Source organism: Coptis chinensis, chromosome 8 (assembly GCF_015680905.1).
Source record: "Coptis chinensis isolate HL-2020 chromosome 8, ASM1568090v1, whole genome shotgun sequence".
NCBI classification, from domain to species: Eukaryota; Viridiplantae; Streptophyta; class Magnoliopsida; order Ranunculales; family Ranunculaceae; genus Coptis; species Coptis chinensis.
In genome coordinates, this window is record NC_141463.1 from 58133818 (window position 1) to 58150559 (window position 16742).

Sequence of the window (16742 nt, forward strand, 5' to 3'; positions counted from 1 at the left end):
TTTTGTAAACAAGTTCTTCTTTCTTAGAAAAGTCAATTGGATATCTCAAGGAGACGACATGAGATGGTTTCATATGACAGGTTTAATTAATATTCCTGCTAGACAATCTGCATATCTTCTATTTGCTAATTGAGTTATTTACCATGTATTGATTCTCATGTGGTTTTACTTAAACAATTTGTGTTGAATGTATGTTACTGAAACTCTTCAACTTCCAAATGTCCATTCGTCCCCAGCCAATTACTCTCTGGAAAAGGGGTTTCTCTTGCGCCCTTCTCTTTTTTTCAGCCTTCCTGGCCCGTCTACCATCGCACAAACATGAATCTCATGTACAGTAGGTTATCTCATGAATGTTTATTGTTCTAACTTATTCCTTACTTCTTTGATTTTTGTTCTTTATTTTTTTTTTTGGTTTTTTTGTTAGATTGCAAGTTCATAAACCATTTAATCAACTTTGGGTTCCTAGCATGTAAAAGGTGAAAGCTATTTTTATTAAGCGATCAAAACCAGTTGGGAATACCACCGTAAATCACATATTTTTAGTGTAACCCTCGAGGAATACCAAAGTTCGACAATTGTGCAATGCTTATGATAATTGGTAACGGTTTTGGATATTTACAATACACAGATGTTGCCCTCTTCACTTAGTATTCTGCTTCACTTGCAAGTTACAGCTCCAATCTAACAACAACCTTAAATATGATGGGTACTTTCACAAAAACTGCTTAATCTGATCGGTTAATTTCAAAATGTCAATTGACCAAGCTTAGAAGAGTAGTGTATTGCTTTCGGCAGAAATGGGTATCAGATATATAAATGGTTGTTGCCTAAGCAGTATGTTGCCGTTGATTCAGATATCTATTTTAGAAACACGCCAAACACACAAAATAAAAGAGGTGTTCTGTTAGGGGAGTACATGGAAGTGTCAAATGTGGAAGTAGTGGTAAATGACATTGCTTGAAGAGAAAAGTTTAATTTCATATCAACCATAATGTCAGTTTACTGCGCTTACCTTTGCTTAGTTGCTAACTGCTATTGTGTTTTACGTAGGAAACTAAGAGTGAAGAGATCAATCAATTAAGGTGTTAGCTATAAGTAACAAGGTTGCTGATATACCACCTAATAAGTATTCATGGGGAAGTATGGTCAGAAGCCAATCAAGGGCTCTCCACACACGTACTAGGTATCTCTATTTTAGAAATACATCAATTTTGTCACATTTGAATCCATATTTCCATGTTTAATAGCATAGCAGCTGGATTGTCATTTTTATTAATTTTTAGGTATGCAGCATTTGGTCTTTATTTTTCTAATTGGCTCTGAATATGGGAAATCATGATGGTTTAACTCAATGTCTAGCAGGATTGACAACTCAATGTACACCTCCCTCCTCTCTCTCTTTTATTCTTCTTGCTAATGAAATATGAATAGCTTAATTTAAGCAGTACCATTTATTGAGAGAAAGAATCAATATATGGGTATTTAAAATAGAGTGGAGACTTATTGGCTTGAATCAATATTCGTTTGAATCAATCGGGTGCTTTTGTTGAGCTATTTCTTTGATATTTTGTATACTTGAAGTTATTAGTTGATGCATGGTTTTTTTGGTCATTGTTGAATCAAGGTAAATATCAAATTGATTTGTTTTTAGGCTACCGTTACATCAATATGTATTTCCATAAGATTTAACTTTCTAATATATGAGTATTTCTATTGCTTGATATCTAGGTTTTGTGTGGAAAGAAAACAACAAAGAATAGCTACACTATTAGATTTGTTTTCTTGATTGCTCACCGACATAATGAACATTATAGAGCTTCTACATGCCCCTGGTTCAACAATTAGTTTAGCTGGCAAATTGGCTGAGACTAAACAGAAGTCATAGAAAAGGTAACACGGGTGTGTCATGATTATTGACGACCTTTTGGGATGAATTGATTGGATTGGCTCCAACATCTGTAAACTTTGGTGAAAGAAGCCAATTTGTGCATCTCGATTGCCATACTACATTGACATATATATGAAGTTGTAATATATTGTTCTGCATCTCAATGCACAATAACAATGTGCACTGTGACATTAATGTAGTATTTTATAAGCTTACTGAGAATATCATATTTTGATTAGAAATATATGTAGATAAGGATCTAATTAACTCTATATATTCCATATCCAGAAGGACATCTTCTTTTACATAACACTCTATGTAATTAGTTACTTAACCATGGTATTTCGAGATATTTCACATGTGCAATACCTTTTGTTATTGCAGATGTGAAATATAGTGGTTTTTGTCATCCATCTAGGATTTTTTCAATTTTTCATCGTCTTTTTAGAGTCTAAATTCCAGTTTTCATGTTTCTAATGCACTATAGATCAAGCTCATTAAAGTTTCGATTTTGTTAATGATCACTGATTTAGCTTCTTCTATAAGGAAATGATGGAATTGTTGTACACTTGTACTCAATGATTTCAATCTAAAACCCAAAAATGTTCGTATTTAATACCATGAAGCCCGGCTTGGCAAAGTGCAAACAACAATCTTCCTCACCTCCTCAACTCAAAGTTTGATATTCACTCTATCCATTTATTCGTCTCTTTTCTTATTTGTAGTTGTGCAGGGAATCTCTACCTAAGTGAAATCGTCCCTTCTCAGGTAATCTCACTCTCACGAACTCTTTCCTTCATTTGGTGTATTTTCTCTAGAAGAAATGTAAAATCAATATGCATTTTCATGAGATTTATATTGCATGAATTATAGGGATTTGACCATTTTGAAGTTTATTATTAATGACATTTAAAAGGTGTACTTAATGAATTAACAGTTTTGTAAATGAATAAAATAAATTATTACGTTTTGAATCCCTTGCATGGGGTTCAGCTTCTAAACACCAGTGACAGCATGAAGTCTAAAACGCGCAAATCTCTCACCCTTCCAAAAATTTCATGGCATTTTTTTTTTGTTAGTCAAAGGGAATAAAACCTTTAATTTTGATATTAACATGCAAGTGAAATTTTACGGCAACTCTCCACATTTATTCATCTGTTTGACTATTTGTTTTTTGTGGTGGCCAGGAACCCTCAACCAAAGTGTCGTTGTATTATCTCCGGTAATCTCCCTCTGTTCCCTCATGCTCCATAAATTTGCTAAACTGTTTTGTACAAGCTTTGTATGCTTTTTTGGGGTAATTTTTAGGGCTTTCTTTGTGGAGAAATGGATGATTTCCAAAAAACTTGGGAGTTTGTCGATTGGCGACACATCATTCTGCAAATAATACTGATGGACACTGAATTACTTTGCGAAAGTAGCGACTGACATCCACACTTTGCCAATAGTAGTTACGTTTACCACATATTCAAGTAAACTTCTTTTTGTTTTTATTGTTTATGCCAATGTTAATCGAATTTCTTTTATTGCTTTTGGAATACTAAATGCCTTAATGCCTATCCATTGAACAATTCTTTATACTGATCAATTGGCATTAGATAAAAATTTGGCGAGCTTTCGAAGTCCAAATTGATGCATAATTGAACCATGTTTAGTTTTACTGATTCATGCCATTATTGCAGATAAAGAAAGTATACCATGTGCTTCGACCATTAGCGTAAGGGGCAGAAAGTATACAACTGCTCTGAGAAGAAAGAAAACAAGCGAAGTTGGGTATGAATGTGGTTCTAAAGTCGAGAATTGAAAGTTTTTAATTGGCAGTCAACACCCCACCTTAAACAATGCAATAAAAATATAAAAACCTTTAATTTTGATATTAACATGCAAGTGAACTTTTTACCAGAGCTTTCTCTTGGGTGAACTCACAGGTGACGTGAAGTATAGGCTTGGAAGTGTGAAACATTTCTCAAAGATAACGAATTTTGGTTGCGTGCAGTGGAAAAATGATGATGGCCCGACCAAGATTTTGGAGAACCAAGCTAATGGTGTCTACTGTTCTCTTTCATGGCTAACTTGGTGAAGAGGACTAGCTAGGTTCTGGCGATTGGATGTAAGCTAGAAAGTAGAAACCCTCTATGAGTTCTTAAAATGATTTGATTAAGAAATTTTGATTAAGTTTTATGTTATGAAGCTCTAGATTTCTAAGCTTTTACGTAAAATAAATGTAATGAGTCGAGACTTAGATCGATTTCTAATCTTTGTATGTAGTTTTATTATTTTATGTAGCACAAAGGACCAAGATTTTTAATGGGTCTTGCTAATAAAGGATCAAACTCATCGAAGATTTAAACTTTTGACTTTTCAGTAAGCTCTTCTATGAATTTATATAAAAAGCATAGCAAGGCCATGGTTTTGATTTAGCCAATGATAACGAAGGTGAACTCATATAAAAGTTATAGACCAGGCCATAGTTTGGATTTTTCCACGAAAACAAAGGTCCATAGTTATGTTTTGCAGCAAGTTCATTCTCGGATGTTTTATGTTAAAGTTCTTGGGCTGTTAAGTCTTTGGATTTTTAAAGACTTAAAAAACATATACACAAGGGTGCCATAGGCAGCAATGAAACACATTGAGATGTGCATATGGACGAAATATACTCTTCAAGTGTTCCTACTTGGTAGGTCTCTATGGTTGCGGAATAGTAGTTAATTTCATGGTTGACGGCTTGGGTACATTAGGAATAGCTCTTGCATGAGCTAATAATTTCTAACAGTTAGCTACTCCGAATTGATGGTATACCATACGATGATGCCTGATGGTCCAAGTTTTATTGAGAACTTATAGTGACTTTGATCTACATTTTTTTTCGATGCATACTTCGATCTACATGCCTGCTATAGAATATGCCTTCCTTAAGTCTATTACCATGATTGTCACTGTTTGAACATAATAAAACATGCATATTGATATTCAAATTAAAGTGTGGAGGACATCTTCAAGCGTCATTTTTTCCTCCAACTCCCCACTTTCTCTCCCATTTTTTCCTTCAACTCGAATTTACTCAAACATACTTGTTGTAGCCATCCCCCAAATCTCCAGAAGGATTCTATAAGGTATATATAATACAACAACAATTTCCAATATCATTGTCTAAGTCTTCGCCAATTTCTTGAAACTTTTTTCAGTCATTGTTTATTGGGTGAATCTTGATTCCAATTTCATAATTCAATTAAATTTGGTACTTGAAAAGTTTCTTTTTATTAAGGACACAATTATACAATTCCAATTCATTTGGCACGCAGGTTTTATATTTTCTGATTTCTACAATTGAACAAGATAAACGAATTCGATCACATTTGATAACTTTTCATTTTCATTTCGAATTCAGCTATTTTAGTTTGAATGAAAGTGTGCAAGCCTTATTTCAGGTTGCGAAATGGGTTCAGATTGCGTCGTTCAACTTGGATAACTAATAAATTGAAGCAAATTGTTTTGTGTTTTCTACTTACATACATTTTGTAAAGACCATTATAGGAATCAAAGGTTTCCGTAGATTTTTTGTTTTCGTGGTGTTCTGTCAGTATAATATTGAGAACTGATGATGATGTTTGTGTGCTCCATCTTACTTTTATAAACCACAGGTCACCGAGACATACCTGGCAAGACAAAGAGTGGTCGGGATCGCATGGGGATCTGTGTGATCTCTTTGGAGCTTTAATCATTGATTTAATGCACAATTATGCCTATTCCATACCAATTATACCAAATTAATAAATATTTACATACCTGGGTTGGGCTGGGTTGCGAAACGCCCCAAATTTCTACACGGAATTGCACCGTTTCTCTGCTCGCCTCTCTCCTCCTTCATTTCCATACTAAATATACCAATTTAATAAATATTTATGGATATGGGCTAGGCTGTGAAACGCCCCAAATTTGCTACGCAAAATTGCACCATTGTTGCTCGCCTCTCTCCTCCTTCATTCCCACCTTCCAAGCTCCCAAAGAAATGGAAGGAGTTAATAATGGCAATGAAAGTGACTATCCTCAACAGTGAGTTAAATGTTAGTCATTCAACGTACTACATGCAAACGTTTTATTTCTCGAGCCAACTTTTGACTACCCCAAGAGACAAGAACCACTGAAGCAGTTCTCTTTCTTAATAAGAACTTCAAATCCCATTTTCGTAGCTGCGGGTGTTATTTTTCCGTTACCATTTGGTTATTGGGGTTTTTCAGCCAAAGCAAAACGGCTAGATACTTTGTCACTTTTGCTGCATCTACCGCTGCATCTACCACTTCATTAACTTCTTAAACTGTCCACTCTCCTTAAATCATTCATTCCAAATTCTCTTACAACTTCTTCCCTCCTTTCCATTTGGTATAAATTTCCTTTCAATTGCTTGCTGGAACCTTTCAGAAAAATCTTCAAAAGGTACGAAATAACATGCCCCTATATGTATTTCTTTAGTGGAATGTTCATATTATATTTAACATCTTTATCATCCACCTAAGAAACTCTGTTTACCTGCTTTATTAACGTATTTTCTTGGTATTTGTTTAAGATTTTTGGTAAAAGCTAGGTGTTTGAACCGTCAGTGAGGCATCTTTTCTTCGTCTCTAACCAGCAAAGTCTCAGGTAACTTTTACATTTTGTAGTACTGATTACGTATCCTTCTTCGTCGGCTACGCTTGATGCAAATGAAGTTTTGCTTTGTTTCATACTATTTTTCTTTATGTTGATCAATGTTGTTAGTCCATTTTTCCCATGTCCAGTCAATAATGATTGTCGTCGTGAAACTTTGAGTCCGATGTTGCGAAGTATCTGTGGAAAATGACTATATGGTAGTTGATGCCACTTTCGTTGAAATTTGATTGATCCAATTTGCTTGACCACTAGGAAGATATTTTTTTTTAGTAATGAGCAAGCACTGAGACAGAGAAAAGTCTCTGCGGTGTGTTGTTATGTTTCTACCATTATTTTGGTTAAGGAAAAAGTCATTTTACCTATTGTGATGCTACACTAACTAATGTTATTCTTAATAGGAAATAACTTACCTTTCCTGATGTTATGAACGAAAAAATTGGCTCAGTAAGTATTGCATAGTTGCAGTTCATTAGTGTTTTGATGTGGTCTTATGCTGACAAGTGTTGAGCCTTGAATCTTATATGATATCACCCACGTAAAAACTCTGCCCTTATGCATATTTTTCTGTCTTCCTTTGATACCTTCACAATTTCTATTCCAAGCCCTTGATCAATATCCATAGTTGCTTCAAATTGACCGAAAAAAAGTGTATTTGATAATTTTTTATTTCGCCTTAATGAGAATATCTAATTTTCTGGGTTAGGCTTTACAGTATATTTTCAGTGGAATGAATCTTTTCAGTGGTAATGTAGCATCTATTTCTTTAGAAAATATTATGGCGTGACATAAATATTTGGTCTCAGTTTCTGATGACTTCAATGTACTATGTTCTTTGGGTATGTATATGATTGGCTTTACACATGTCCTCCACTTTAGTTGTGTGTTTTTCTCAATGAAAAATGGAGTTCTATGTTTGAATATAAGTTTGATAAATTTGTTTTATGTTTTTTTTCTCCTAAATAAGTATATTGCTGACTATTATTTGATGTGAGCTTCTAATTCTAGCATGATTGTAATGAGCGAGTTTAATTTGAGAAGTTTATTAAATTAGTGGTGATGTTGAGAGTCACGCATACCCTAGCTACTTTACAAATGTTATGGTTGTAACTCCTCTCTTCGTTTGTCCTTCCAAAATAACCAACTTTGACTACCATTAGAGCAACTATTAAAACAGCAATGAGTTTTTCCTTACGTTGCTCCTCTAATAGTCTTCTACAACACTCAACTCTCAGTATAAAACCTAAATCGCCCTCTCTCTCACAACTCGCTAAACTCTCGCTCCAGATTTCAGGTGTCAGGTTACCGAAATCTTATTGTCAGGATTCAAAAAAGACGTTTTTACATGATTAAATTAGTTTTAATCTCTATTTCTTTAAATCACGATCCATCTTTTCTAACTGTTCATTTCTTTAACTGTTCTCTGTTTGTTTCTCGCTCCAGATTTCCGGCCTCAGCTTACCGAAATCTTACTGACAGGCTTCAAAAAGGTGCTTTTACATGATTAAATATGTTGTCCCTTCAATTAGTTTTCCACCATCTATTTGTTGATTAAGTATGATAACCTTCATGTGTTAAAAACCTCCAATAATTTACGATTGCATGCTATATTTCTTTACTTCAGTTCATAACATGCTCAGTCGGGATTTCTCACTCCACTCAAAAGCTTTATATGCATTCAGCGTTTAGTATAGCCGTTTAGTGATATTGGAATATTGGTGTTACACCTGCTGCCCTGATCTTTCTGTGTGTCTCAGCCGTTAAGGTATTTTTAGTATTTATTTGAATTTGCACAAGAGTTAATTAGGAAAGAGTCTTGGAGCATGGTCTTCAAACTAAATGGGTCGAAGTTCCACTCAGAAGCTTTATATGCATTCAACGTTTAGTATAGCCGTTTAGTGATATTGGAATATTGGTGTTTGGTGTTACACCTGCTGCCCTAATCTTTCTGTGTGTCTAAGCCATTAAGGTCTTTTTAGTATTTCTTTGAATTTGCACAAGAGTTAATTAGGAGAAAGTCCTGGAGCATGGCCTTCAAACTAAATGGGTCGAAGTCGAACCAATACGTACTGAGCATGTTTTAAGACATAGCTGCTTATAAAGCAAATGCCATTTTTGTTGCTAAAAAAACCCGTAAAAAACTATCTGTTTATATTTAACCGAGTATTAAATTGGTATCTTTAATTTATGTTTAAAAAAAACTATATAATTGATGACCCTCCTAATGATCATGATTCTACCACTGGCAAGTGAAGTAGCATCTTTCTTGAAAGTGGAGTAGTATATACTTCAACAACAACATGTTAAAATACCTGATCGAAGTAGCTTAGTTTTCCATCTTTTCTAACTGTTCCTTTCCCAATTCATGTTCTCTGTTTGTTTGTTCTAATTTAGATTGGTTCCTTATAGGACGAACTTTGTCTCACGAGCTCTTACATAAAAGTTGTGAATAGGCGATAAAATATGCTTTGCTACGCCTTCCAACTGTTATGTTATTAGAAGAGAAATAGCGCAATAGAGTTAGTACAAGAGCCTCCAAATCTTTATAATGATGCATGCTACTATACTTAAGACCCTTTAGAGTAACTGTTTTTCCTATTCTTGAAACTTTTACAGTACCAAGACCAAGTTTACAAACTGTCATCCACACTAACGGATGCTCGCCAATAGTCACTCAGTTATTCAAGCAAATGAGGAGGTGAATAAGTGCATATACTTCCTCATCATATAATTTTTTGTACTTATACTCTTTTACTAATATACTTTTTTTAATTCAGAAAAAAACAATTGTAGATCAATTGAATTTCGTAGAATTCATTTTACTAATATATTTGTTTTTTTTAACCATAAGTGTAAATCAAGAAATTCAATGAATGGGGGACATGCATGTGTACGGTAGATATCGTTTTGAAACCCTTTGAGGCTATTTCTCACTAATTCTCATTGACATGTACAGTTGAGGTTTATTTAATAAATTAAATGTTTTGTAAATGAATTAAGAGTTCCCATTAATAAAATGGTTTGTAAATTAAATGAATTATTACATTTGGAATCCCAATAGTTATCTTTAATTAATTGTAGCTCTTTGATCTTGACCTCATAGCAAACTCCCCATTAGCCTGCATCCTCCTCTGTCTTTTTAGTTCATGTTCATTCTATTAGAGTAAAAGTCAAGTCAACAAAAGTACAAGTATATTCGTTGTAGTTTGGTACCTTATGCTTACTCAGTTTGCCGAATTGTTGTGAGGTTTTATTGCACCTTGGTTCATTACAATATTTTGGTCCTGGATATAGGTTAGAGACGTCTTTTTCTTAATTTTCCGATGAATATAGGATTGTGAATATCAAAAAAGGCAATGCCTACTAACTTTTCACCGTGTAATATTTAAACTACATATATATTTCCTATGCTTTCAAATGATATTGAGTTGTAAATTACAATTTGTTTAGACATTAAGTTGTTAAGTCAAGGTCAGGTTAGGTTGACATTTTGTTGGAATGTAGACACGTGTATGGTGGGTATTAAAACACCATTGCGGAGTCGAGCGCATTAAAACCAACATTATGGTGGTTTTCCATTTTTTCACTTTGTGGCTCTTGGGCTTAATGTTTTAAATTTACGTTGTGACTCTTATAAGTGCACGCCATGTTTAGTTAGTTTCTTTGTGATGTTTATGGTGTATGTATTTCATTGATGCTGATAATCTTGACCTCCTAGCAAACTCCCCATTAGCCTGCATCCTCCTCTGTCTTTTCAGTTCATGTTCATCCTATTAGAGTAACAGTCAAGTCAACAAAAGTACAAGTATATTCATTGTGGACTTGTGGTTGGGTACCTTATGCTTACTCAATTTGCCGAATTGTTGTGAGGTTTTATTGCACCTTAGATCATTACAATGTTTTGGTCCTGGACGTAGGTTAGAGACGATGTCTTTTTCTTATTTTTCCCATGAATATATGATTGTGAATATCAAAAAAGGCAATGCTTACTAACTGTTCATTGTGTAATATTTAAACTACATATACATTTCCTATGCTTTCAAATGATATCAAGTTGTAAATTGCAATTTGTTTAGATATCACGTTGTTACGGCAAGGTCAGATTAGGTTGAGATTTTGTTAGAGGGTAGACAAGTGTATTGTGGGTATTGAAACACCATTGCGGAGTCGAGCACATTAAAACCAACATTATGGTGGTTTTCCATTTTTTAACTTTGTGACTCTTGGGATTAATGTTTTAAATTTACGTTGTGACTCTTATAAGTGCACGCCATGTTTAGTTAGTTTCTTTGTAATGTTTATTGTATATGTAATTCATTTATGCATGATCAGTTTGCCGAATAGTTATGAGTTTTAATTGCGCCTTATGCTAATCGTTTATGTAACTGAAATGGATCTTTTTCCTATTGAATTTTAAGGCATTTCGACACGTTTCCCATTTTCCCGGTTTAACATATTTAATTTTCCAAATAATAGCTTCTGGAGAAAATGTCGAATCAAAGAATTCACCGATCTCGACAAACTTCACACTCGACAGACCGGTAGAAAATTAGGGTTCGAGTCACACGGATGTGGAAACCCATTAATTTGAAGAAGAATTGCGCCATTAGCATTGAAATTGTAATGCTCGATTCTAAGGTAATGATTATCCGTTAGACTTGGGTGAAAAAAAAATGAATTTTTCGGAACTGACACATTATGCTTTTTCAGATGTTAAATGATGTGTCCTTTAATAAGCATGTTGTATATACATTTTCCTAAGTTTTCTTTTTCTCTTCTCATTACAACTATTTGAATGCGGCCTATTATTACAGCTAATTGTTCTTATTCTGTACCGGCCTTTGGTGTTGATTTTTCCATATCAATCCTACCCCGTTGAATCGCTATGAGTTTTTTAATTTTATTCGTGTCCATTAATTAGAATCAGTCATTTCATTTTTTCTTTTTTTTTTTCCTCTTTTTTATTTTATCTGATTCCTTTCTATGTTGTCATCGATTGCACCAACATGGGAGGCTGTTGCCCTTGGTTTAGGCCCTCATATTCTTTTAAGTGCTGGACATATATATGATTTGTGCGGAATTGGGTCGTTGTCGAATAGAGTTTTCATTGTGATGTTCAATATATTAATATATCCATTTTGTTATTTATGTTGGTTTCATGTTGTATGGGTGTTTGCACCTTGATTAATTTTCATCATGCGGTCAGGGTTATCAAATCCACGCCATTTTGTTCGAAAAGGACTTCCAGTATTTCGATAGCGTTGTCAGGGAAAACTTCATCTAGGAGGGTAGCATCTACACCTTGGAGAAGTTTGACCGATCGCCCCGTTGAGCATGCTTACAAGATACATTTCAAAGAGGATCCATTTCCCCGTCGAGCAATTCTTATTCCAGTATGGCAAGTCAAAGGACACTTTTTGACATGAGATCACAAGGTGTACATGTCTTTAAAACATAATAAGCAACTCCAACTCCATTCGATATAATTAGCGCCTAATAACCAACTGTGCCTTAGGCACAGGTTATACCTAGTATATATATATATATATATATATAGAAGAATATATATATAAGAATTAGTTCAATGTACGTGCATAACAAAATTAATAACGAAATAGATGAGAATGGTTTATCTGTTTAAATAACGAAGAAGCAACCAATCGACTGTTTTAAAGTTCTACTAGTCATGCAAAGCAGCACTTGCCAAAGTTATTGTGAATGGAAATTGTAATTTCAGAATTACGTAATTACGTAAATGCATTACTGCAGTAGGAAATCAAAATAATTGGGAAGTTATAGTGTTGTATTCTGTTGGGCACCAAATCGTTCAGCGAGTGGTTGATAATTGATACAAATGGCATGGAATGAATTGTGAATTTTGGTGTAGGCTATCAAGATCATCATAACATAAAATCAGCTCCACACTTCGAAACTTGCCAAACAACAATAAAGGTTTCATATAAATTTGGCAGCGAAAAACAATTAATTGTTGCTTGTCGCCAGATAAATTTGACGCCGGTCGAAATTTAGAGACTAGCTGATTTTCTTCAATAAGACTATCTCTAATTCTCTATGGTGTTCGACAATGAGAAATGTCCCTAAATCCAAAACCATTTTTCTCGAAATAGGCCCTCACGAATGACGAACACTTTTTGTGTCCAACCAAGTTGTACCTTAGAATCACTAAGAAAACGAGTAATTATATAAAAATCATCTTATTCCGTTGAGAATTGAATTCCAATATCTCCTCTGTGCGTGGAAGAGATAAGTAAATGAGGGTCGCGCTCATGAGAAAGCAGGCAAAGGAATAGAACTAGCTGTCAAGGGCGCGCTAGATCCGAGCGGGGTCCTACTTCACGTGCCATCACGCCCCATTTCGTAAACCACACGATACACCTGGCATTGGAGCAACACTTGGCAACGTCTCTTGGTTAGAGCAAACTGGACCACAATTCCTGTCCTGGAGCAGCTGAACACCAACTAATGTCACGACAAAAACCATGCATTCATAATTCATTGAATCATAACAAAATCACCAATCTGTCCTTACAAAATTATCCACAGTCATATTATTCATATATAATAAGCTATTTTATGGATTTATTGCGTAAAATGAGAAAATCTGAAATAAGATAAAGAACAATTTAATTTTTTTTCACTATAGAATATTTTTGAAGGTGGGCAGTGTGTCTTTTATTTCTTTCGATAAAAACTGTGGAGGTGAAATCTCATTGCATGTGATAAACGTTTTTGTTTATGTTACAAGCTATTTCTATAATTTTTAATGGTAATAATGTAAGAAACTATTTATTGTTCGTCGCGGAAGACAAAACCATTTTCATTGCCCATATATCTAAACAAATAGTTGTGCTGTAATTTAACTAGTCCTAGAATATTTTAAAATAATAATGGATTAGTCTATAAAATCGTTTTATTGACATTTTGTGACAAAATCGCATTTTATATTACTTAGTTAGCCACACAAAATATAAAAATAATTGTGCATTGACCTACAAAATCATGCAATTCTGCAATGACAATCTATAAAATCGACGTGATACGGCCAAATATTCATATTCATAGTGAAAGTGTGTGAGCATCTCAACGTATTATAGTCGAATTCAATACCCAGGCCAAAAGAGAAGAAGAAAATCAAGCAAGCAAATCCAATAGTTAAACGGTTTAAACCTTAAATTTCGAAAATTAGGAAATGTTAGTTGGAAACTGTAGTTGATCGACACCAAGTAGTACTTTGGATAAAATAATTAAAGATAAGTTGTCCTTAGATAGGTAAAAAAGAGACGTAAAACCATTAAATTTGACAATATCCACAATGCAACGTGTCAATAATTTAAAAGTCCAAGGACACATGAGTAAATACGAACCAGCAAAGAAAGAAAGCTGCATAGAAGAAAGAGAACATCTTTATGTCCTTATCCATTTAACTCCTTTATAAAAGCAAAGGGAAGAAAGAAAAACTACTCCACTTTCAAAACAACACCACCACCACCACCACCCCAACAGCAAAAAGTTTCATGAACAATGGCTTCATTCAAGAACTATCTTACTAAACCAACTCACCGTGGTCTGATCAACCCAGAACCCATGTTCGAGTTCGACGAATCCGATTTATGGAACTCAAACGAAGTCCCCATCTCAAATGCTGATTTCAAGAAATCACAAATAAGAAGTGGTTCAAAAGTTCCGAAGAAAAAATCGACAAAGTTGGTAGTCGAAAAAGGCGGGCTGACGGCTTCATCTGTACCGATAAATATACCGGATTGGTCTAAAATACTTAAAGATGATTACAATAATCGGAGAGTAGAAAGTGATCATGATGAAGATGTGGATGATGAAGATATGAAAGTTCCCCCGCATGAGTTTCTAGCTAGACAGTTTGCTAGAACAGGAGTGACTTCTTTCTCTGTTCATGAAGGATTTGGAAGAACTTTGAAAGGTAGAGATTTGAGTAGAGTTAGAGATGCTATTTGGAAGCAAACTGGGTTTGAAGATTAATTCATCATCGTGAAGAAAAAAGAAGAGAGAAAATATACATAACAAAATTTTCTCTTACTTTTTTCGTTAATATTTTTCCATTTGTTTTTTGATTGGGGCGTTGGACATTGAATTTGATCGTTGAATTGAATCAATCGCCGGTTGGTTATTGTAATTTATTTTTACAATTTTTCTAACTTTTTTTTTGTTGAATGGAATTTGTGTCCTGAAGTTGACAGGAAACCTCTGGACTGTTTTTTTTTTTTTTTTTTTAATTTGAAGGAACTTTTATTTTATTTGATTTGGAAAGAAAATGGAATTGGGATGATATGGACTAGTTTTTTGTCCGTTTCGTAATGGGGAATACAAAAGATTGCACCACTGCGTCGAGTTGTTGTTATGTACGTTTTGGGTTTGACCCATCACCGTGATGAGCCAGCGAGTTCACCTACTTTTTTCTCCAAAATTTTAAGAAATCTGGTAGTGCTGGATTGCAGAATAATTGAGTGGATAGAATTTGTCGTTTGTTAGCTCAATTACGTAATGGTACAATCTATTCTTGTGTTTTGTTAGTGCAATTGCATCTCTATCCTTCCTCGAAATGGTCAACTGATCCCTGTTACATAACTTTCTTCAGATGATCAGAACAGTTTCCTTGTAAGTAACAGGAAATTTTCATAGATGAGGATGGGGGATTGGACGATGTGTCGCCGATGAAGGCGAAGAATTAGGCGCATTTGAGCTAACACTTGATTTCATCTGAGTCCAACCCTTTGACCTTCTCGGAATTTTCAGATAGATATCATTTTCATGCCACGCAGGTTTGTTTGAGGAAGGTAAAATGACTAAATGAAAAATAATGAACAAAAAGTGGATAAAGCAACTCGTCTCCTTTGAAAAATCACTTTCACCTGGCCGCATTGGATAAGCAACAAGTGTAGAAGTCTCTTTGGGGTCGAGAAATGATGTGCTCTCAGTCAGTATTTAGTTTCTCATCTTTCTCGGCATGTGGATGATTTGGTGTCCACTATTGTACACTTGCACAGTTGCACCTCTTGGGCACATAGATAAGCTCAGTGGAACAGGATTATGGCTTTCGTTATAATATAGGCAATATACCCTCCTAGTCTCCTACTCATAAAACTAAATAGCAAATGCTTCACAATCGATCGATCTCATAGGATTGTATATTTGCATATAGCCATATACTATATAGTACAACGAGGGTTTAGGATCACTATACTTGCTAGGTGATAGATATTTTATAGGTTAATTGTTAAGAGTACAAATTCTTTAGTCGTATGGTTTCGATCGATCAACATGCAGGTATCAGGTTTAAAATGGATTGGGTGAAGATGATCATGTGTCATTGCATGAAGATGATCTATTATTTTCATTTCATAAAGAAATGTTGCGTCATTCTCAAAATGTATTTCCCAGCTAATATCATCGAAAAATGTCGTAATATCCACCTAATTCCCGGTGTCTTACAGTGTCCAATACTCCAATCTCTTCGAGAGTAGGTTTGTGAACAAGGCACAAGGTATTGCCTTGGTATTTAGCGTACGTGATCGCCCAATTTACTATTTTCTCTTCTGGATAGAGCAGACTCAGTGAAAACTTTATAACCCCATTCCCAAGAGCTTACATTTATACTCAATACTAGTATACTACACAATGACAATCACTTAAAAAATGCACCATATATTACGGGGATCCCTATATTACGATATTTGTTTAGCTCTGAATAATTGCATGATACTTTGTAACGCTGCTATATTCATCACGCTGACATTTTTTATTCTGTAGTGTGGCATATTTGCACATTATACAGTGGGTGGCTGGGTGCAAGAATTTGGGGTTTCCTAATAATTTCTCTGGGCCCATAAAGATTCCTTAACAGTTCAAATGAATATGGCGACGAACATTAAACAAGTGCACTACAGTACTTTTTCGAGCCAAAACTGCCCAAGCCCACTTAGCCCATATCAAGTCCAGTTTCGATGACCCCAAGACAATGGGAATCTGGACGATGGTTCCGAAAGCAGGTGATACATTTCTCACCTTTCCATTCGTTTTGTTGCGTTGGTCCACCTAAAAAAGTGTCAGACAACAATGCCAAAAGAAAACGAGTAGATTGTTGAACACGTGGCACTAAGATTGAGTATCCAATGACCCCCTTCCGTTATATCGTCTTTCAAAGAAAAATTAAAAT

General features: G+C 34.8%; 1 protein-coding gene and 1 long non-coding RNA gene across 2 annotated transcripts; both read left to right on the top strand.

The window, feature by feature from the left end:
* Window positions 1-2292: 2292 nt before the first annotated feature.
* LOC147482131 (uncharacterized) lies at window positions 2293-4014 on the top strand. Its single transcript, XR_015206708.1, has 3 exons — window positions 2293-2656; window positions 3076-3335; window positions 3571-4014. It is a non-coding gene; the product is annotated as an uncharacterized LOC147482131 (long non-coding RNA).
* Window positions 4015-14074: 10060 nt separating this feature from the next.
* Window positions 14075-14548, top strand: LOC147482132 (protein S40-4-like). Its single transcript, XM_086579211.1, has one exon. The coding sequence runs from the start codon at window positions 14075-14077 to the stop codon at window positions 14546-14548; it is 474 nt and encodes a 157-aa protein (XP_086435337.1).
* Window positions 14549-16742: the final 2194 nt, after the last annotated feature.